The sequence below is a fragment of the Peromyscus californicus genome, unplaced genomic scaffold (genome assembly GCF_007827085.1).
Source record: "Peromyscus californicus insignis strain IS unplaced genomic scaffold, ASM782708v3 Scaffold_5__1_contigs__length_169319896, whole genome shotgun sequence".
NCBI lineage: Eukaryota > Metazoa > Chordata > Mammalia > Rodentia > Cricetidae > Peromyscus > Peromyscus californicus.
Genome location: NW_026294573.1, coordinates 55,399,197 through 55,423,146, shown reverse-complemented (window position 1 = coordinate 55,423,146; position 23,950 = coordinate 55,399,197). Strand labels below are relative to the sequence as shown.

General features: G+C 38.0%; 1 protein-coding gene across 2 annotated transcripts in view; it reads right to left on the bottom strand.

The window, feature by feature from the left end:
• Window positions 1-16,339, bottom strand: part of LOC128097604 (cytochrome P450 2J4-like) — a 41,864-nt gene extending 25,525 nt beyond the window's left edge. For both annotated transcript variants that reach the window (XM_052718207.1, XM_052718208.1), the window contains exons 1-5: window positions 16,030-16,339; window positions 7,622-7,784; window positions 4,883-5,032; window positions 4,275-4,435; window positions 286-462 (exon numbers count right to left, since the gene is read on the bottom strand). In XM_052718207.1, the coding sequence (XP_052574167.1) occupies window positions 286-462; window positions 4,275-4,435; window positions 4,883-5,032; window positions 7,622-7,784; window positions 16,030-16,245 (867 nt within the window). In that variant the 5' untranslated portion in view covers window positions 16,246-16,339. The remainder of the gene's footprint in view (window positions 1-285; window positions 463-4,274; window positions 4,436-4,882; window positions 5,033-7,621; window positions 7,785-16,029) is intronic.
• Between the last annotated feature and the right edge of the window lie 7,611 nt (window positions 16,340-23,950).

The following is a 23,950-nucleotide window of genomic DNA, read 5'->3' as shown; positions in this document are numbered from 1 at the left end:
AAAGACAATGAGAAATGAAATATGATACATGCTTGATCCTGAAGATGGAGGTAGGAGCCATAAAAAAGGATTATCAGTGCCAGCTGAGAATTTGGAGCATTGTGGTAATGGGATCTCTATAATCCTCAAAAGAAGCTCAACTGACCAAGAGGAATAGGAATTCATCTAGTACTGAATCAGTGCAATGTTATACCCTTAAATGTATGGCAGTGTGATGCAGGATCAATTGGGAACTACTAAATCATTATATTTTTTCTAAGAAGACCCAGGCAGCATCTTCCTCACCTTTGCCATTTCTGTAAAGAAAGCGTCAATGAAGTCTCTTGGCTCTTCAGGATTCCAATCTTTCCGGTGACTGTCCATTATTTGGGAAACAAACAATTTCAGCTTTTCCCACTTTCTGAAAACTGTTTGATGTGATCCAGGAAGATATTTCATTATGGATGGGAAGACATTGTAGAGCTTATAAAAAAAATAAGAAAATCTTGGAGACACAATGGAGTAACATTTCTACATTTCTAAACAGTCTTGTCCTTCCCTCTGCTTCTCTTAGTGGAACTTTGAGGTCGTCTTAGTTTCTGATTTCCTTCTCATCACTGCACATGCAGGAGTTTCAATTGTGCCATGCAAAATGTATGAGGCAACAGGCTGATGATAACTAGCCCAATTCCTTGCTCCCTAGTCTACATCATCATCTCTCCTATCTGAATGGTAGCAAACTTTTTGATTCCATTGCTCATGCCTTCTCACATCGTTTTGCAAATAGTTTTGGAAGAGATTATTTGCCAAAGTGTTCATATGGCTCCACTCCTTGACTTAAATCCTCAAAAGTCATCCACTGCATTCTAAGCTAGACACACCACTTTGAACCAGTAAGCGTTACAGAGCTGGAACCCTCAAAATCTTCACCACTATCCATGTTTCAACACTGTCTAGCCATGGTCAATGCTATGATCACATCGAGGTCATTATCATTCAGGCCTATGCAGTTGGGATCGATTGTGATTAGAAAATATTTCTGAAACTAGCATGATCCCTGCCCCTCACTTCATGAAAATAATGTTCAAATGCCATGACTTGGAGCTTTGCTACTTGATTATAGTGAAAGTTATAGGCATCTTGCCACCCTATTCTTTTTTTTTAAATTGTTTTTTTGAGACAGGATTTCTCTGTGTAGCTTTGGAGCCTTTACTGGAACTTACTCTGCAGCCCAGGCTGGCCTGGAACTCACAAAGTGTACACTACCACCACCCGGCTTGTCACCCCATTCTAATACTTTGTCAGGATTTATTTTCCCTCAGAGAAATTACACTAATATGTATTGTGCAGGGAGCTGTGTATGCTGGTGTCCACAACATGATTTAATTTCCATATGGTAAGATGGCAATCTTTACTGAAGTAAATTGGATAGTGAGTAAAGTTTCAATAATATTTTGCAGTAAACAGTATAGCACAGTGTAAAATCAATAATACTTAAAATAAGGCAGTTGTGTGGTTATAGCTTCTATTACCTTCAGGTTTGATAACAGTTATAACAATATTCATAAAATTAATACTACTTACATTAAAGTAGATCAACACTTATTATAATTAATATTGTTAAGAACATTAAAGTTTGTCAATATTTAAAATCATTAGTAACATTAAAATATGTCAATATTTAATGTTACTAATAATATTTAAGTAATGTTAATATTAGACTGTTTACTAGTGGAGTATCTTTCTGTACACTGAATGTTTTGAAATGTAAAGCATTACACAGAGGTCTGGTGGATTATTGTCTATATTTGCATGTTTACTTTTGTACCAGGTTTCAGACATCATGCTGCATCATTCTATATGTAGAGGGACATGGTGAAAATTAATGGACATGTACTTTTGCAGTGATTATCAAAGTGCCTAATGTAATTGGCCATGTCAAGAGTGTTTTGACTATTACTCTTTGCCACCTCTTTGTTTCCCTTCTAAGATTTTCCCCCGGTACATAGACCTAGAAGTTGACTGGATACTCACTGAACTCATCTGACTTCCTAGGCTCTGCTTACCAGAAGGAAAGCAATGGAGCTGATGGGCTTGGAATTACTGTGACTAAGAGTTAAAACAAGGAATATAAAATAGTGTAGACAATATGTACAACCTGTCTCATTCTTTATGCCCCTTTTATTACCTAAAAGTCATGCTAATCCATGCATCAGTTTTAGTGAGAGCATTCCTGGACTTGAGGAGAAAGTGCTTGTGGGAAGAAGGTAAGTGAGAATAACTCCACTTTGGGGTATATCATACATAAGTGGATGCGTGAAAACAGAAGGTTGTAAAGAGAAAATGAACTTTGGCAGGACCACGAAGTATTCTTCAGATTCATTCTCTCTGGAGCCTTTGTGTAGCCCCTGTATGCTAACTCTAAAACATCCACAACTGTTACCTCTACACATTCCAAAAGAGATGTCCAAGTAAACCTAACCCTTAGCACAGAAACACAATAAATGTGAAAACACAAGCTGGGAGAATGCCACTAAAAATCATTACCCCCTGAACAAATGAACTCAATGGTATTAAAAACAAGGTAAGTGATACATGAAGAATTAGAAGGTTTTCTTATAGAAATGATCAGTGGCCTAAAAGAGCATGCAAATAGGCAAATGAATTCTATACAGGACCTGGACCGGAAAGTCAGGAAAGTAAAGAAAAAAGACAACAGAAACAATGAGAAAATCAGTAACATGGTTGAAAAGGTCAGTAACATGGAAGACAAATGCATCAAAGAAACAAATTTTGAAGAAGAAAATGAAAATGTTAAGATATGAACAGCTTGAGGAGTCAAATAAAAACACACAATGAAAAACATTATCAACAGACTAAATTAAACAGAAGACTATGGGGAATGGAGGACAACGTTGAGAAATATTGAGTTCAAATATCAATAGATAATAATAATGAGCATGAATACATTGTCTAAGAACTCTGGAATACAATCAAGAAACTAATCCTATACACATAGAGTGCTAGAGCCAGAAAAAAATATTATTTAATACTGATAATGAGGGGTAAAGAGAGGATTCAGCAGTTAACAGCTATGGTTACTGTTTCAAAGGACATAGGTTTGATTCCCGCACTAAAATTGTGGCTTGAAACATCCTGTAACTCGTTTCAGGGGATCCAAGTCTCTTTTCTGGCCTCCAAGGCACTGCACATGTGGGGTACGAACATACACACAGGCAAACCTCCCACATGCATAAAATAAATAACTTCCGATATACATAAAATAAAAATAAATCTTAAAATTTTAAATGAGAGAAAAATAAGTATATTTCAAGGAAAGTAAAAACTAGGGCAATTCAGCTCTACTAAGCCAGCAATGGAGAAGGTGATTAAAGAACCATTACACACAGAAGAGGAACAAAATAATGTCAATCATGAGGACACAGGAAAGACTAAAAAAATGGCTGTACTATGAAGGAATCTATTTTAATTAACACAATTAACAAGCCAACCAGCAACAGTGATAGAAAAGAAAACAAAAAATAAACACTAACTCAACCAACCAGAGAAATAACTGTCAAAATTATAGGAATTAGTGAAGTAGTGGGGATTATTCAACAATAATCTGAAATGTCAATGCCTCCAACACAGAAAAAAAATAGACTGAACAAAAAAACCTAGACTAACATTGTACTGTTTCTAAGAAATAAACCTTATTGGTAAGTGCACCCAGAAACTGAGAGTTACTATAAAGAAAATAAACTACCATCAAGCAAATGAAAATTAAAAAGATACAGTTCTAACTATCCTGTTATCTGTGAAAGTAGATTTCAAATCCAAACTAGTTGAATGTGACTTTTAAAAAGGCACTATGAATTGATAAAGAACAGTTACTCAATCAGGACAACTGTAACTAAATATTACTCAAAACAAATTCAGGGCTACCAAATTCACAAAATCAAAAATAATTAAGATAAAAATACCAGAGGAGTCCTGAAGTAATAATAATAAAGGATGATTTGGGTAAGCTGCTCAATCATAGTGCATAAAATTACTATTTGTTTTTAAAAATGGAAATTCATACATACACGTATATGTACCAATGTCAATAATGAAATAGTTCATATAAATGTTAGAAATGTATTGTATATTCTAAGTTCTTATATTATAAATTGGTTTGTATCAAATTCAACTGTTAAGACATTATATAATATTTCAAAAACCCCCAAATAAAAAGTCCCTGCTTTTGAATGATTCCTAATCCAAAAATCTTCCCAAATATGCAGAGACCTTACCACACACATCATTGATGCTTCCAAGTATATGACCTCATTTGATAACCTCAGCAGCTCCTGAAACTGACCATCATTATACTCAAAGCGTTTCCCAAAGGTGATGGAGCAAATGACATTGGAAACTCCATTGGTGATCTTGAGGTGAGGGTCAAAAGGATGTCCTGGAGGTATGGAGAGGTAATGTGTCTTTCAAAGATATTGATTTCCTTCCTTCCTTCTTTCCTTCCTTCCTTCTGTCTTACTTCTTCTTCTTTCTGTTTTTACAAAGATTCTACACCGTGTGACATAAAATATGGACAATAGAGCATCATATGAAAATCTCTGGCTACATCCCTCTACAGGGGGCCTGGCACAATTCAAGGACTTTGTCAATATCTGTGAAGTCACATAGAAAACCAAACTTTAAGTTCAACAATTTGTTTAATGACCCATTTGTTTGCTTAGCTGTAGAACTCCTGGGGCAAGGGCTTGACTAGATGTTCACTGTTCAGTCCTCAGTGCCTACCTAGCACAGTGCAGACCCAAGACTAGAATTTAGACAATTAATAAGAATCTGTTCAATGAATGAAAGGGCCACAGCCTCCTGCACTGCCCTGTAAAGGACTCACCTTCCTCCTCTCCTATGGCATCTGCAAGGTGGAGGGCCTCCTCCTGTATGCGCTGTTCTAAACTCTTCTTCCCCAATCCAAAGTTCTTGAATGTCATTAGTGCGAACCTTCTTTGCTCCTTCCATGTCTGGCCACTGGACATGAGCAATCCTGGAAAGAAGAGATTCAGCATTATGGCATTGTGATTGTGGTTAAAAGTACCAGAATAACTGTTACATTAAGACATGTGTACAGAGGAAAAGAAAGGCCAATAAGTGAATTGATAGCTGTCTATAGATATCTCAATGCAAGTAACTAACATGTTCTGGTGACTTGAAACAGGACATAGTTTAGTAAGTACTTCTTATGTATTATACAACTTTGTACTGATAGAAACTAAACAAGTTTATCACCAATTAGCAAAATGTCCATTTCAACACTGAGGTATGATAATAAATTTAAAGTAATCTTTGAAAGACAAGTAGGTGGACATCCAGGTGTTGTTCAAGTTTCCCTGGTTCTAAAGCCACAAATACATTATTCGAAATATATCTATTTATGTCACAGTGAGTACCAGGAATGCACTTATGGATAGGACAAAGCACACATTACTAACAAAGCAACAAAGGCATTATAGAAGAAGTTCTAGCAAACACAGATTTAAACAGATGACAGTGTGACTCATGAAGTTAAGAAGGATGAGTAGTCCTCACACCACATATACATATGCACAGAGAGGTGGAGGAAAAGAGGAACATTCTGGTGTTCTCAACATCAATTTTGTATCATGGTACATACAGTGCTATTCTCCTATCCATGTCTTACATTTCAGAACAATGTTCAACTCTTTAAAAACAGGTGGTGGCCTCTAGCTAATGTATTCTTTCATCAATTCAGTCATTTATTTCCTGAAACTCTCCTTTCCATTCTAGATCCTTGAGTTGTAGATTTTCTTCCTAAAACTTTGTAAGAAATTTTCTATAACTTTTGTTGTTTTACTTTTTTATATTAAATCTTGAAACATTGGAGTTAAGACTAGGTCTAAAACCTCCCTTCCACACCAAACTATGTTTCAGGAAATCTAATGAACTCCTATAATTTAAATAACCCCTTCTGAAAGTCAAACTGTAGTTTGTCCCAGAAGGCACACATTCATGAATCATGCTCCTGATTATAAACACTGCAGTTACAGGAACTTACACTCACCACATGTATGACAGAAGTCATTATTAGATTCCTGAAACTCCCAAATGGAAGTCAACATCACTAATCACCTTGTCTTCTGTCACTGTCATCTTTGATCACTCACAGCTCCTGCAGTGTCCTGAGAACCCCATTTTCCTGGCATCTAAGTCATATGTCATGATGGCTTCTCTCTTGAATGACTTCAGTCCATGAGCCTGAACGGCACCATCCCAGTCTAACCTACTGTCATTTTTGTCATCTTGAGTGTTCAGACTCCTTCCTGTATAACTTACAGTGATAATATCCTTGCTATCATTCTTCTGTTCTCTACCTGGCATCTTAAGTGTGTCTCAAAATGTGTAGTATTTGGTCTTTTTCTCACAACTAAAACCACTGAAGAGTTTCTCTTACTGTTATGATGAAAACCGTGACCTGGGCTGTTTCTTGCCAACCTCAAGAGACTTATGTCCACTTAATATTTCCCTCAGATACTATACTTTCCACACTGGATACCTTGCAGTTCTTTAAATAACTGTATTCTTGTCCTTTCAATGAAATTCTATCCCTACTGAGTATTTTTTTCATACTATTAAATAAATATCGTTATTTCAAAAACATTTCCTGAATCCTAAGCCAACTTGATGTCTTTGATAAAGGCTTTACTATTGCAGCATGACAGGATTTAAATCAATATAGCTCATTGATTCAGACTTTCTTGTTAGATAAAGTATGTGTCAAACAATGAAAATGATTTTTATCTATTCTGCTCACTATTAATCACATATGCCCCTGACTATGCTTCTTATAGCAGATAATACAGTCAGTGATGTACTATTAGTGGTTGATTGTTTCAAGGTATAATTAGGAAATGGCAAAAATTTGTATAGATTAATACAATTAAAGTCTGTTTTCAACTTTCAGACATATAAGTTGATTTAATAATCACTTTGTATACTCATGCTAGTCTATTCTCACAGTGTCTGGAATGCTAGAGATCCCTGTGTGGCATAGCTTTAATGATATAGTTAAGGAGCCATAAGAAAGAAGAGAAACCCCAGGAGGAAACTGACTCATATCCATTTTCTTAGGGCAGAAGGTTGGAGTAGGAAAAGGGAAGTGAAGGCTCAGTGTGTCTTGCTGTGGAAGGAGCTGCTCTTACTTCTTATCCATGCATCTAGATTTAGTAAGCAGGATATGTGGTTTTTCTGTCTCTCTTACAGGGAGAGACTGTAATTTGCTTTGATCTAGGAAACTGGGCAGGCAGGTGGATTTAAAGATAACATTTTATGAAGTGTTTTATTCACAAGAATGTTAAAAATTACAGACATAGAGGTACCTTTAACATCACATACACACATCTTATAATTTATTATAAGCAATATTACCTGTTCTTCTTTCTTTTTAAAAATTTCATACAGGTACAATACATCTTATTTATATATTTTTTTTCACTCCCTTCATGCAGCTCTACCTGGAACCTCTCCTAACCAATACGTGTCCCATTTTCAATCAAAATTAATGTTTTTTAATTTTGAATAACCTACTAAAGTCAACAGTGCTGCCAATCAAACTTACCAGTGTTATTAAAGACTCGTTCTCTGAGAGGCATCATGGGGCGTTTCAAAAAGTTTTGTTCCATGTGAGTTAAAACTTCTTTGATTAAGGGCATTCCAGTTATGACTACTGAGGGGATGTTACCAAAATCCAGGCTAATTAGGTTTCCATACTTCTTCACAAACTGAAAAACATTTCAATAGCCATAGTTAAGTGTGACTGTGTCAGTGTGTCAAGGGATTGCAGACATGTGTGTGCCTAATGACACTGTGTTTAGAGGTCTCCATGTTAATGTGAATAGAGGGATGCACCTTGGTCTGTGGAAGTGTTTCTGAAAAGGTTTTCTCCATCTCTGAACTAAATTCAAATTCAATAAAGAAGTTTACTCTTTAAAATATCATTTATATATGTAAGTATAAATTGTGTGGGTATCTATCATATACTCTTAAAGGAATATATAAGCACGTAAGTGACAAAAAATATGAAATGTCTCCTCTGATGTTTCCCAAGTCCACCAATGGCAGAGAATAAGACACATGTGACCTGACAAGGGCTGAGGAAGGTTGGTGCGTGTTTTTTACAGCATGCATGGACTTCTTAGAAAATCAAATATTCGTTAATGCTGTTTACTCAGCATCTGCTAGATATGAGATGTGCATGTGTAAAAATGAGAATAACACCGAAGGGAGGTCATGCACCTGTGTGTGGAAAAGTTATCTTGGTGTAAGAAGAATGTTATAGTACTTTCCTCCTAATATTATTCACTCTATCAAATTCTAACTCATTTTAGAATTTGAAGTTTCCTTTTAAACTTTTATTCTTGCATTCACCAATAAGAATTGAGTGAGAATCAATGTTTCCCTAAACTAAATCATGATGATATAAGTGTTTTTTTTAAAAAAGCAAGGTCTCTAATTGTTTTAGGGTTTCTATATCTCAGAAGAGACACCATGGACACAGCAACTCTTATAAAGGAAAAACATTTAAATGAGGTGGCTTACATTTTCAGAGGTTTTGTCCATTATCATCATGGCGCAACATGGTGATGTTCAAGGAAACATTGAGCAGTAGTCAAGAGTACTTACATTTTGACTCACAGGCAACAGGAAATGGTCTGTCTCATTGGTTATGGCTTCAACATGTGTGAGACTTCTTAGCCTGCCTCCACAGTGACATACTTCTTCCAACCAGACCACACATACTCTAACAAAGCCACACCTTCTCATAGTGCTATTCCCTTTGGAGGTCATTTTCTTTCAAACCATCACATTCCACTTCCTGAACCCAAAATGCTAAAAGTCATACCATAATACAAAAATACTTTCAGTCCAACTTCAAAAGTCCTCATAGTCTATAATAGACTGAAACTCATTTACAAGTCTAAAATTTAAAGTCTCTTCTGAGATTCATGTAATCTCTTAACTGTAATACCCTGTAAGATCAATATGAAAAAGCAGATCACATACTTCCAACATGTAACAGCACAGGACATACACTACCATTCCAAAATGTAGGGAAGGCATCATAGTAAAGAAATATTGGATGAAAGCAAGATGAAAAACCTGCTGGGCAAATTCCAAACTCTGCATCTCCATGTCCGATGTCAAAGTATTCTTCAGATCTCTGACTCCTTTCAGCTTTTTTGACTGCAACGCTCTTCTTTGTCTTGGGCTGATTCCACTCCCTGTCAGCAATTCTCCTTGACAGGTATCCATATCTCTGGTGTTCCAACATCTTGGGGTCTCCAAGGCTATCGAGTTTTCAAATGGACAGCTTTATGAAATGGCCTCTCTAGGCCTCCATTGAGTGACACCCCGACACATGCCTGGCCTCAGTGGCTTTCTTTAAATGTGGAATCAATATCCATAGTCCATTTCTCCTATCCTTGACTCTAAAGCCAGAACCATATGGCCAAAGCTGCCCAATTCTGCTGCTTACTGGGACAGTAACCTACCCTCCTCATTCAATTATATCTTTCCAGCTTTCTATTTTCAATGATTCCTTCACTGCCTAAGCTTGGTTGTTCTGGAACTTGATCTATAGACCAGGATGGCCTCAAACTCAGAGATCTGCCAGTCTCTACCTCTGGAGTGCTGTAATTAAAGGCATGTAGCACAACACCCAGTTCTAAGCTTTTCTTTAATTCCCTTTCACAAGTTGGAAACTTAGTTGGGTGGGATCTTGGCCTGAGGTCACCACATTGTTTATTTCATTTCTCAATCTGTTTATCTCCTTTAACACAGAATTTAACTCCATTCTTCTTCCTGGTGCTCTTTTTCTCCTTAAATTGCAGATTTCATAATTTACCCTGCTCAGCTTGTTCCTTTTCATTATAAATCTTCATTAGAGTTACCACTAATAACCAGGTGTCAGTTTATACTAGGCTATTTTGAGACTTCCTCTGCCAAAATAATTAATCCAAAAGTCTTCACTTTAGCCTTGGGCAGCCTCTTCAAACAAGAGCAAAAGGCAGCCACTTTCTTCACCAAAATATCTCAGGAAAGATTTCTAGGCCACATACTAAATTTGTTCTCCTCTAAAACCTCTTGATCCAGCCCCTCACAGTTCAAATAACTTAGCACCACTGTCTTCCATGCTCCTACTAGTATGGCCCATTAAGCAGCACTTAAAGCATTCAACTGATTTTCTAACCAATAGTCTAAAAGTCCATATTCCTTCAAACAAAAACATGGTCTGCCTATCATAGCAATACTTCAGTTCCTTGTACCAATTTCTATCTTAATTAGGGTTTCTATTGCAGCAAAGAGACACCATGATCATGTCAACTATTGTAAAGGAAAAATATTTAACTGGGGTGGCTCACATTTTCAGAGGTTTAGCCCATTATTGTAATGGTGTAACATGGTAATGTGCAGTCCGACATGGTTCTGGAGTGGCTGAGAGTCCTTACATCTTGATTTACAGGCAGTAGAAAGTGATCTTATTGGTCATGGCTTGAGCATATATGAAATCCCAAAGCCTGCCTCCATAATGACCTACTTTCCAACAAGACCATACCTCCTCCAGCAAGGCCACACCTCCCAATAGTGCTGCTCCCTTTTGGAGCCATTTTCTTTCAAACCACCACACCAACCTAGTGTCTGGTAAAGGCAGAGAAGTAAGGGCATCAGTCTTCAGAGAGTTATAGCTGTCTATGTATAAGTGTGTTGTAGAAATCATCAAAAGCCTTAATGAAATTTACATTATCAGTATAGGGAAAAGAATGCTCTCTGTCTAACTATTAGTACAGTGGTTCTCAACCTTCCTAATGATGCAGTCTTTTAACCTCAAGTTGTTGTGACCCATCCAAACATAAAATTATTTCATTGCTACTACAAAACTATATTTTTGCTACTGTTGTGGATTGAGTGTAAATACATGATATGCAGGATATGTGACTTCAAACAGGTTGCAACCGACAGGTTGAGAACAACTGTATCAGTGCATACAGAAAATACATTCAAGGATGGAGGCTCGGTGTGGTTGTATCTCTGAAGATCTTTAGAGATGTAAACATGCAGGTTGTATAGTTAACTAACTGTGGGCTCTTGGGGCATGTGCTCTCTTTCAAGTCTCAGATCGCCAGTTATAAGAATAAAAAAGCATTTCCCCTTCAAAGGGTACTGTGAAGAAGAAGGAGACAAGCACTTTGTAAAATATTTGTTTAGTTCTAGGACCTGGTCACCCACCGTAACTCTGAAAAATGAATGAGCTTGTGTTCAAAGGCTCAGAGATAAATATGCATCGTGAGCCAGTATAAGCACCTACTGTTCCCAGACAGTCATACTCATTGAATGAATGCTAAGTATGTATCTTAATTAGGGTTTTATTGCTGTGAAGAGACACCATGACCACAACAACCCTTATAAAGCAAAACTTTTAATTGAGGCTGGCTTACTGTTCAGAGGTTTAGTCCATTATCATCATAGTAGTAAATATGATGTCATGCAGGCAGACATGGTGCTGGAGAGGTAGCTGGAAGTTCTACATCTGGATCCACAGGCATCAGGAAGTGATTGTTAGGCACTAAACATGGTTTGAGCTTCTGAGACTACAAAGACCATCCCCTAGTGACACACGTCCTCCAACAAAGACACACCTACTCCAGCAAGGCCACAACTTCTAATAGTGCCACTCCCTATGTATCTATGTGAGATATTTTACTCAACCCACAAATTATGCTTTGTGATTTACTCCATTCTTTATAACTGTTCTACTGTGGTTAGGATTTTCTTTATCATTCTGAAATGGCAAACAAGTTGTAGGTGAAGTAATCTAGCCAAACTCAGCTTTGGCATGGAGAAAGTGCCAGGCATTATGTAACATTTGAAGACAAATACATCAATGTTGATATGTCCCTAGGGCCTAAGAGTTAGTCGAAGTTAGAGTATGGGGAGCAGTCATGAAGACAAAGAGGTAGTTTCAGAGAGAATGTGAGTGTCCATGAAATGCACAATGTACAAATCATGGTTTGGTTTGAATGACAGTGCGTGATCAATATCAAAGGACCTTCTACTTGTGTGCTCAAGAGTCAGAACTATATAGACACCAGCTTTGTCTTTTCTTTGGCTGAGTCTTTTCTAACTGCAACAGTGTTATCAGACAGAAGAGTTCAATTTCTTCATGTATCTTTGGTCTACCACATCCACAATTTCATGTACTGTCACCCTACACTTTGAGACTTGAACCAATGGGAACAGCACTAAATCAGATGTCATAATTTGGTCTCTCTGAGAATCTCTTACCTAACATTAAAGATTGAGCCTAGACTCAGTCTTCCCTTTATTCTTTATCCATAGTCCTTAATAACTTCATTTCACCTCAGTCAATCTGCCATGTCTTGGTTATAAACACAGAGCCAATAAGTAAAGATATATTTTTAAGAGATATCAGCAATGAATGCATAAAAATCAATTACATTTCTAATTTCAATGTCCAATGAAGAAGTTCTAGAAACAACTGAAAATCTGGTTTAAGCTAAAGGACTCCTCACTGGCAATGTGTACTACCCAGATTTTGTCCTTGAACTTGAGAAGGAACCAGAGATTAAGGACTAAGATAAACAACTTTTTGTTTTTTCATCATCTCATAGCCTATGTATATTTCTAGTTCAACAGAATTATATCACTATGTTTTATATTGTTACCAACCATATAAAGATGAGAGGTCAATTGACGTTTGGATCTCTAGCCTTATGATTCTCAAATGTGTCAGTTCTGTCTGTAAATAAATGACTCAGATTATGTCTCAGAATATGTCATAAATTAGGGCATATTTTTCACTGTGTAACATTAAGTCAATAAAAAAATAATTTAAAAGGAGGATAAAATGAAGATAGGCCATGGATGGAGGGATGGCTGAGTGGTATAAAATAAAGATAGGCCATGACTGGAGGGATGGCTGAGTGGTAAAGTAGCTTTTACAGATGATCTGATTTCTATTCCCAGGACCCACATGACTGCTCCAAACTGTCTGTAACTCCAGTATCAGGGGATGCAACACCCTCTCTGGCCTCTATTGTCACCAGGCATGCATGCAATACACAGGCATAGATTCAGGCAAAACATTTATATAAATTAAATAACAAAATACTTATTTTAAAATAAGGTAGTTCAGAAGGCTAAAAAGGGCTTAAAATGGAACTAATGATATAAAAATGAAGAATGCTGGATAAAATAAGAGATATAATGATTAAGAAAAGCAGTAGAGACAAAACATTAATAGTAGGAGTGAAATATCCATATGTAGTGTAAAAGAACAAGGTTTAGCAGAGGGAATGTTTAGAAGAAAAGAGAAATTTCATTCCAAGGATTAGTGACACAAGACACTGAGCAATGAATAGCAACTTGAGAAAGAGTTCACTATATCAAGGTTCTTAAACTTAAGATGCAAGGCAACAGAATCAGTTAGAAAGAAAATGAAAAAAATTGTAGCAATTAACTTTTCCATAAGGAATAGGTAAGAAGGTTTATTAGCCTGCATTCTTAAAGCATTGGTCATTGAGGTGTGTGTGTGTGTGTGTGTGTGTGTGTGTGTGTGTGTGTGTGTGTGTCTGTGTGTCTGTGTTCCTAATGGGCACAAGAGTTCCATTGTTTCTGTTGCCTCAAAGTTTAACATATTTCTTTTTATTTTTGTGTATGTTCACTTGAGTGAGAGAGTATGGAGGCCAGAGTTCAATCCCAGGCATCTTTGTCAGGGGCCATGCACTTTGATTTGTTTGCTTCTTTTTGTTTGGTTTTGGTTTTTTGAGTCAAGGTCTCTCATTGGCCCAAGAAAGCTATGCTGGCTAGTCCGTGAGCTTGGGAGATTTACTTGTCTGATCATTCCTAGTCTTGAGATTACAAATCCAGGCTACTACATAGGACTTTTTTATATAGGTTCTGGGGACTGAACTGAGATCTTTCCACCTGCATGGTTAACATCACCCAGCCAAAGACCAATGCCAAGTGCTAGGAAGTTTGGTAAGTTTAGCTTTAAGAAAATAACAATCCAATGTAGATCAACATTCAGTTCTTATCATCCCAGGTATCTATCAATTACCTGACAAGGGAAAGTCAGCAAGCACCTGACAGAACCAGGTGCAGGTCAGGATCCTGGAAGAAGTAGCTGCTCATGAAAAGTGAGGTGGGAAGCAAGACTGCTGAGCACCCTCTAGGGTGAAGTGTCTCACTGCCTGCTGCAGTAGTGAACTTGCTTAGTTTCCAGCCAGAAGCCTGAAGGAGTTTGAGTAGGAAAGTTAATCCAATGGGCCTTCAACAATTTGAATGGAGAGACCTCTAGCCTGCTTGAATCCAGATTCTTGTTCTTACTATGATTTTACTTTGGGGAAAAACTAGTGAGGTTTTAAGTATCTTGATTTTTAAACATATGAATTATAGAATGTTACTACTTTGCACACTTAACTTTATTGTCATAAAAAAGCAGTGATACCAAAATAAAAACTAAAAATATCATTGCTGTTTCGATATTAAGGAATGTATTTTATAGGATGGTAATGGGAACAAAGGAATGGAGGAGCAGAGCTCAGATAGTAGGCATATAAGCTTATCTAGCAATTAGATCACATAAACAGTACCTGATATGCAAAACCTAGAGATGATTATCTGTTAAATACTCCAACTGCTTTGCTCTTTGAGGGGTCCTGAGTCCAATTTTCAGCAAGCACATGGTGGCTTACAGCGATGTACAATGGGATCTGATGCCCTCTTCCCGTTGAAAGCATACATACATGCAAAGCACTCATACATAATATACATGAACAAATAAATTTTGGGGCAAAAGAAAAAACAAAACACAAAAGCCAATTGGTTTTCCTGGAGTTTGTTGCTATCATTTATTAAGAAAGAGGCATAATATAAAAAGAAAAATAAATAAATGAGTATGTATTGCCTTGAAATTTATTGACTAATTTTATATGTATCCTATAAAATGCTCCAGTATCTTTGAAAAGCATGCTCAGAGATTTAGTGCTCATTCAGAGTGCAATAGCGGCATGGCAGTCAGGAGGGTAATCAAGAACTTTCTAATTGGATCTGGATCATGTATCACAAGGGAAAGGTCATGCTGGTATTGTAAACATGGTCAAAAACACATGACTTGGAGTAATAGGCCATAGGCTTGAAGCTACAGTTGTTATTTCAAAAGGTCATGCTGTCAAAATGACTTTGAAATATTTGTGTTTATTACCCATAAATTTGTATTGTTCTCAACTTTGGTCAGGCAAGCTTCTTACTGCTGTGGATAGCAGTTAGTTCAGAGATATATACACAGTCAAAATGTCACATAAGTAACTGAGATTTCAGATTCAGATGGATCATCTATATTAATATCTCCTCATTTAAGCTTGAGGAAAATTTGTAGAAGACTGGGTGAAACAAATGTAAGAGGTAATTAATGAGAAGGAGAACTGTAAACTACTTACTTCTGGTCATGACATAGCTACTGCAGACATAAATATTGAGCAAGTATCAATAAGAGAGAACTGATACTATAGAAAATTATGGTCAAGAGAATTCCTTTTTTTTTCTTTTTTTCTTTTTTTTACAGGATAAGTGTTTAACAAGTTAAGCTAAGGGGCACTTGAGTACACATTTCTTAAAGCAGCAGTGCTTATTTATCAAGATGAACTCTTGCCTCATCCAGCAAACTTGACATACTCAAATGAATTGAAATCATACAAAGTGTGTTGTCAGACCATAATGATATAAAAATGGATATTTTTCATACAGGTATAAGAAAATGAACTTTTTGGCATTAAAACATCGTGCCTCTTAAAGGAGACCACAGATTAGAAACTAGCTTTACTGGCTAGGTTAGGTGATAGGGAGCATCAGTCTACATACATGTCCTCCTGTCCCTAGGGTCAGGATTTCTTTCCTGCAGCTCAGGATTGGGTCATGGCACAGCTAGACACCCTAGCCCCTTCTTACCTGTTGAATCCCCAGATGCAGATGTGCGACATCTAAGTCAAACTGGAACAAGTTGCCCACAAAGGGCAGGCGCCAGGGCCCTGGAGGGTAGTTCTTGGGGCGTCGACTTTTGAGATAGTCAGCCAGGATCAGGAAGGTGACAGAAGCCAGCAGCAGAGTCATGGGATGAAGCACTGCCCAGATGTTGGCCATGAGGGAGACAATGGTGGTAAGCATGGCAAGGGTCTGAGTTGGGGCCTGTCCCCTGGGTCACAGCCTGGTGCTGAAAGTACTGACAGTCTGTCTGCTAATTTCCACCCTGTTCCTTGCACTCCAGTCCTCTCTGTGTCCTAACAGAGCCCTTGTCCTTTGTTTTGTTCAGACCAGTCCTACTGGTCCCTCCCCATCTCTCTGCCCTGCCTCTCCCCAGCTCCTCAGCTCTGCATAACACTGGAGATGTTCACAGAGCCTCCTGTTCCTCCACACTCTTACCCAATCTCCTCCAGTCTCCACCTTCCTAAACCCTTCCCCAGTGTGCTCTGCTCTGCCCTTTCCCCCAAGTCATGCCCACCTGCAGGCACTGTGTTTTCTACTCCCTGTTTCCAGGCAACATGTTCTCAGAATTTAGAAGAAATGTGGTTTTAAAAAGCTGGCTAAATGTTTGGGCCCCTAGTTGTGCAGCCACAGATTTCCATGTCGTTGTGGGTAGCCTGTGCTGCCACCTGGGCCATGTTAATGTACGTAGCCCATTGCCACTGAAGTGCATGCAGATGTCTATAGCTTGTGATCCTGCAGAAGACCCGGTTGATGTCCCTAGTGTGTGTTTTCATTGAAGGCCATATGAATGTCCCTCATCTGTGCTGCTGCCTGAAGCCACGTTGATGTCCTTGGGATGGGCTGCCCCCAGGGACTGTATTAGTACCAGTGGCCATGTTGCCCCAGAGGCCATGCTGATGCCCATGGCCTATGCTGCTACCAAGGGCTATGATGGTGTTTATGGCCTGTGCTGCAGCAGAAGGCTGTGTTGGACCAAACTGCTACTATAGACTTTGCTGAGGTCCCTGACATATGCTGATACTGCAGGCCATGTGGATATCTGTGGTCTGTGCTATTATCAGACACCATGTGGATATTCATGATCTGTGCTCCTGCTGACTGTAAAGTGCAAGGAATCCCCTTTGGCAGTGGTATCAATGACTGATGAGGGCAGACTCACATTTGAGAGAGACATAGAAGACTTCTGTGACAACGCCTACCTTAACCTCCCTCCCCAAAGTATCAGCCTAGACTGGAAGCCATTGAAGAGAATTCTTAAAAATTGTGATAAGGATGCTGAAGTGTACCTCTCCAACATTGATGGCATCTCGAGAATGGGTGGGGTGTGGGTGAGGAAGGACTAACTTTTTTTAAGGGGCTGGCCCCTAGAGGTTTGAACATGCTTCAGTGACTATATGGGCATTACAGATGAGACTTGGTTTTTTTTTTGTTGTTGTTGTTCTTATTTGGGTTTTGAGGGTGTTAATATGATGAGAGGCAGAACTGGAAGGACTGAAAAGTGAGTGTGATTCAGAACATTACATGAACTTCTCAAATAATCAATAAAAGTATTAGGTTGAGGGATAAAAGGGGGACTGGCTAAGAGTGGTTAGTTTTTCAGAATTAGTTTCTCTGAAGCCTTTGTGTGTCTCTGGAAACTGAGATTTACAGCCCAGAGTGCTCCTGGTTTGGAAACAAGCTTTTCCTGGTGCTGGCAACCTTTCTGAGAATTAACACTACTATAGACAGCAATACCTTGCATTTCTGGGTTCTGAGCACATGCTTGAGGCCTCTGTCACTGAGCTCCCAAGCTCCCTCTTTTCTTCCTTCTGCCATTTCTATAAATTGTTTAAAGCATGTAAAATGTTTTTGCTTATTCTTTGAGAATTTGAAGCAATGTATTTTGCTCATATACTTTCCCCTGCCCCAACTCCACCCTGATCCTACTACCCACCTTCCTACCTACAAATCTTCATGTGCTTTCTCTCTTAAAAAAAAAAAAAAGGAAACAAAGAAAAAGAAATTTAAAGGAAAAGTGTGTGTGTGTGTGTGTGTGTGTGTGTGTGTGTGTGTGTGTGTGTATCATTCAGGTGGCCTTTGCGACCTGCCTCCCACTGTGCGGATTTCTCCTGCCTGTCCCCCTGCATCTGCCTCTCAGGCAGCTCCCCCACCCCACCCTGCTATGGGTTGTAGGCTTTCCCTAGGTCCATACCCTGGGATGCTGTCATGCCAGCTTAGTTGTCTCAACTTGTGCTTTTGCCCTCTCAGGCTTTTGCTGCTGCTGCCACCACTGCAAACCCATAGCCTGTGCTCAGCCAATGGCTGCATGTGAACAGGTACAGGTTCCCCCAGCCTGTCCTATGCAGCACAGTAGCAGCCTAAGTCACCATGATAGCCCAGTTGACTGGGTCCCCTGCTGCCCCCACCCTGCCAGGTGAGCACTGCTACTGCTACTCCCCCACACAGCTCAGCTGTTGCCATTGTCACTGCTGTGGACAGACTGAAAAGTCAGAAGATCTGGGGAGACACCTGGAAATTCTTAAGCAGGGAATCAGGTTTTATTTAAAAATCAATCTTTTTCATGGTAAGAGTGGGGAATATTATTACAATGCAGAGAGTTAGGGCTCTGTATAGTTCTACAATGGATGGCATGAAAATGGACAGAATAAATGAAGGGAAAACCAACTTAGCTGGAATTGACATAATGTTGGTTATTATTATTATTAGTTTGGCAATTCATACTTTATACTTAAAACAGTAGTTTGATAACTGTGACAAACATGAAAAATCAGACTGATAAGATAAAAGCCTTAGAAAGACCTATTAAGGAAACTAAAAAATATATTCATATACTGACAGAGGAATTTAGAGCAGAACCTACCACACCATTGTATGATGGAACTGAAGAGGGATGGCCAAGGTTATTAGAAACCAACCTCAGTTTATCCAATTACCATACACGAATGACCACCAGATGATAGGCACACACAAGGCTATGCAGAAGTTAACTAGAATACTGTAGAAATGTTAGATTTGAGGAGGTTCAAGCAAGCAGACATTTCATATGGTATGCATTCACCCCAAGTGAAGAAGATATTACATTCATGGTAACTCATATAGAATTATTCCCCAAGACTGGAAAGATTAAGCTATAGCAATACTGGAAGTTGGTCCTCAGTTACAAGGGAGAACATGGTGGAGAGGAAGCTAGGGGCCTAGAACAACAAAATAGGGCATAGGAATTGGTATTTCCTTAGGTCAGTTTCATGGTGAAGGCCAGGATGCTGATTTGCAAAGACAGTTTGCATTTGATGATCACATCTTGGCTCTATGTCATCTAGTAGCTTTGAATGTTTGGGACAAGTTTGAAGAATCAGGAAGGAGAACTGAGTCATTTAATAAAATTGTACAAAGCCCAAAAAAAACCTTCACTGATTTTTGGAAAGATTGACTTCAGTTGTAAATAGAATATCAGATCCAGAAGTTAGACAAATATTAATTAAATATAGGCTTCTGAAAATGTTAATTCAGTATGAAAAATGGTGATTAGGCCTTTGAAGGCAATATCAACACCCATAGATGAATAGATCCAAAATGCAGCTGATATTGCACCTCACACTTATGATGCTACTTGGATAGAAGTGATTTTTAAAAAAATCTTAAGAGGAAGTAAAATGTCAGATATTTTAATTGTGGGAAGCAAGGTCATCTAAAAAGGGATTGAAGGCAAGGTGTTCCTAGGAACAATGTTTTTTCTAGAGATAGTTCAAACCAAAGGCCCCAGTTTTCAAGGGTATGCAGAAGGTGTGACAAAGGCCAGCATTGAACTAATGAATGCAGATCAACAAGGGACAGGCAAGGTAACCTTTTTGCCATCATGAAATGTCTTGGGGGCTTCTCAGAGACCACAATATCAAATTTGGTTCAATCACTCCCTGTCAGGGAAACTCATCCACAGAGCAATTAAAAGACTTAATACCTGTTTTTAAAAACCATACTGCTCTGGATGACAGAAGAACTTCAGTAGATAAAGCAAAAATTTCAGGAGAGATCACAAAACTTTTTTTTGGCAAATTTTTATAAATGATCATAGAGCAAAGCTAAAAATATGAATAAATGGCATTGTAATTGAAGGTTTAGTTGACATAGGCTCCAAGGCAACAATAATTTCACCAAAATATTGGCATCCATATTGGCCTCTTCAGGAGGAAATATTTAATTTCTAGGGATTGGAACTTTATCTCACATAAAACAAAATACAAGGTTAGTTGAGTGTATAGGACCAGAAGGACAGATGGAAAAATTAAAGCCATATGTGGCTAGCATTGCAGTGAATTTATGGGGACATGATTTGTAATGGCAATAGAAAACACAGATTAACATTCCTTCAATCTCAGAAATAAATCATAAAACAAAGAATGCTTCTGAGAGAATATTAAACGGTATTATCAATAAGTCACTAAACATTCAGATTGTACATAAGCAAGGCACAAACTGCTGTTGATCTTTCAAAGATACCAACAGCCCAACCCTTAAAATGGTTAACTAACAAACCTGTATGTGTGTAACAATGGCCTTTGACATCATAAAATTTATAGGCCCTGGACCAGCTTGTAGAGAAGCAGCTAAATGATGAACATATTGAAGAATGGAGCAGTCCTTGGAATTCTCCGGTATTTGTCATTGAACATTAATTGAAAATGGAAAATGTTAACATATTTAAGGTAATTCAGCCAATGGGATTTTACAGCCTGTAATTCCCTTGCCTTCTTTATTACCTAAAGGATGGTCTATTATAACGATTGATTTAAAAGGCAGCTTTTTTACTATACCTTTACAAAAACAGGACAAAGAAAAATTTATCTTCACAGTGCCTTCTTATGACAATTCCAAGCCTGTTAAAAGGTATTAGTGGAAAGTTCATCCAAAATGAATGTTAATCAAGCCCCACCTTGTGTCAGTATTTTGTACAACAGCCATTTGCAATAATTCATAAACAGTTTCTTCAATCTATAATTTACCATTATATGAACGATATCTTTCTAGCAGATTCAGATGCATTATCTGCAGATATATTATCAAAAGTGTTTGATGAAGGAAAGAGAATTTTGCCTTGTTGGAGATTACAAATTGCTTCTGAAAAAATACAAAGAGAAGATTCCATTAATTACCTAGCTTATAATATAGATTTACAGAAAATTCAGCCACACAAAGTACAAATCAGGAGAGATCAATCATTAACTCTTAATGATTTTCAAAAATTGCTGGGAGCTATTAACTGGCTATGGCCCATTATCAGATTAACAACTCAAAAACTAAATAATTTATTTCAAACCTTACAAGGAGATAAAGATTTAGACAGTCCAAGAAAATGATCAGCTGAGGCTGAGAGAGAAATTTGGTAGAATTTGGCTTTGGTAGAATAGAAATAAGAGGATATACATGTGGATTGCTTGGATCCATAGCTTGATTGTATTCTGGTTATTTTGCCTTCTACTCATTCTCTTAGAGAAATTCTTATGCAGAGAAAATGTAATATTTTAGAATGGATATGTTACCACAGAAGCAGAGTAAAAAATTAAAGACTTATGTAGACAAGGTTTCTGAAATGATTCTGAAAGGAAAATTGAGACTTTGTCAATCAGCAGAAATATACCCAGCAGAAATTTTGAATGCTGAAATTTCCTCTCTATGGGCAGAAAATGGACATTGGAAAAGAGTTTTCAGTAATTTTTGGGAGAGATTAGCTGCCATAGACCATGGAGGCCAGCTTCCAGATCTGCTCCAGTGCAAATAAAAAGAATGCCTCAGAGTAGCAAGGGCTTAAGAAACTTTTTTTATGTGAGTGTATTTAGAAATAAGTTTCTATCTATCTGACTGACAAAATAAGGAAACACACATGCTTTCTGGTGGTAGCGTTCTCTTTTACTTCACCTTAAAAATGGTCTGTCTCTTTCTGTCTCCACACAGCTACATATCTTCACACTGTTACATTCTATACATATAGCTGCATATCTTTCTTTACATGCATATGGCCATACGTCTCCATATACAGTTACATCCATTTTCACTCACTCTCTCATTCATTCATTCTCTCACCCTCTCTTATTGCTTCTTCTTCATCTCTCACTAGGCACGCATACAATTCACTCACATTCTGCATAGCTTGCTCTTCTCCATTGCTGTTGCCCCTCTCACAGTCAAAGTGTGCACAATTATAAGGTACATTTTCAGGGTCCAACCCATGATCATAACACATAATAAGTCACACAGTTTTTCTCAGGCTAGTTAGGTCACAAAGACCATCCAGTGAGTAAATGCTTGGCCTTGCACGTAACTATTTCCCAGGAAGAGATTGACAGTGAAATGTAGGACTTAACCATAACAGTAGCAGGATGAACCTTGAGTGATAGGAGTACGTGCAGAAAGAGAATTATTGCAGGGAGTTATGTCTGCCAAAGTTGATTCGGTTCTGACATTGAATTATCTACACACAACACCTGGAATCTTGTCTTTGTGTATTTTTTACAGGGGCAGCTTAATCTGTCTTGAATTTTTTCTGAAGTCTAAAATTAGCTGTCTTTGTGACTGAGAATACCATTATTTCCTGTGTCACTAAAGAAAAATATCCTGGTATTATTTCTATACATTAGAATTATACAGCTTAAGCAGAAATCATTTTCCTGGCCATCTACAGTTAAATGTGTGCCCAAAGATGTAAAACACATTACCAATGGGCTATGGAAGGAACCCTACAGCTGTTCTTTTTAGGGAGGTTTAGTGGTAACATATGAGAAAGTTACAGACAAAAAACAACTGGTTTCCACAGCCAGTGACCCCACGGCTTTGCCAGGTAGGGCTCCCCATCAGGGAGTTATACATCTGGTGGATCAATTGTTAAATATTAGTTGTTTCCTGCTGTAAACTAGCAGGTCCCTCAGCAATTATCAACAAATATCTCAAAATCAAGAGATTTAAGTTTATAAAATGAACTAATTGGATCCTCCCTGGCATGGTATGAAGAACATCAATTTCTGGAGCCCCTACATATTATACTGATGCACATAACTCAGGAAAGGCAGGCTATAAGTCAGGAAAAATAAGTAAAGTGGCTCAAACCCCTGATGATTCAGTACAAAAGTAATAATTATATGCTATTCTCATGGTATTATTAGATTTCCCAGGACCTATTAATATAGTTACTGACTCTCAATATGCAGAATAGTTGTTGTACATATTGAAACTTCTGAATTTATTCTAGATGTTTCAGAATTAACTATGTTATTTATTCAACTACAACAAGAGAAGTTACCTAAGATAACAGCTCTGGGAATGTTGTTGTCTTTAGAAATTCCTAGAAATGCTGAAGGAAATCAGCTACATGCCAAAGACATGTCTGTGGTAGAAAATCCAGACTACTGCTTTGTCAACCCAGGGGTTTTTACAGGTTTACCTCTTCTGGTCTTCCTTGGGCATCTCCAGGTAACTGAATTTCATGCACCTCTACCAGAAAGAAATGCTGAAATCAGAATACCTGACTGCCCTATTGCCTTGGTTTCTTTTTATTTTTACTGGATTTCACAGCTATTATAAAGACTGTAGGCTTTTCCTCTCATGGAGCTGAAACTGGTCTAGTGGTTTTCATAGGTCACCAGCAGTCATGGGGTGACAGTTCCCAATCTGGATCTAACCAGGTCCAGGTACTTCTGCTCTGTTTCTTGGGATATTAAGCAACACCATATGAAAGCCCAGGATAACATCTATGGCAGGTTAACCAAGATTATCTAAGCCACTTATGTGACCTGGAAACCTCTGAGGATAATATACTCTTTGGAAATAATACAGTTTTGGATAGTTGTTACACAGAAAGATTCTAACGAATACATAGGCCGTGGACTCAGGGAAT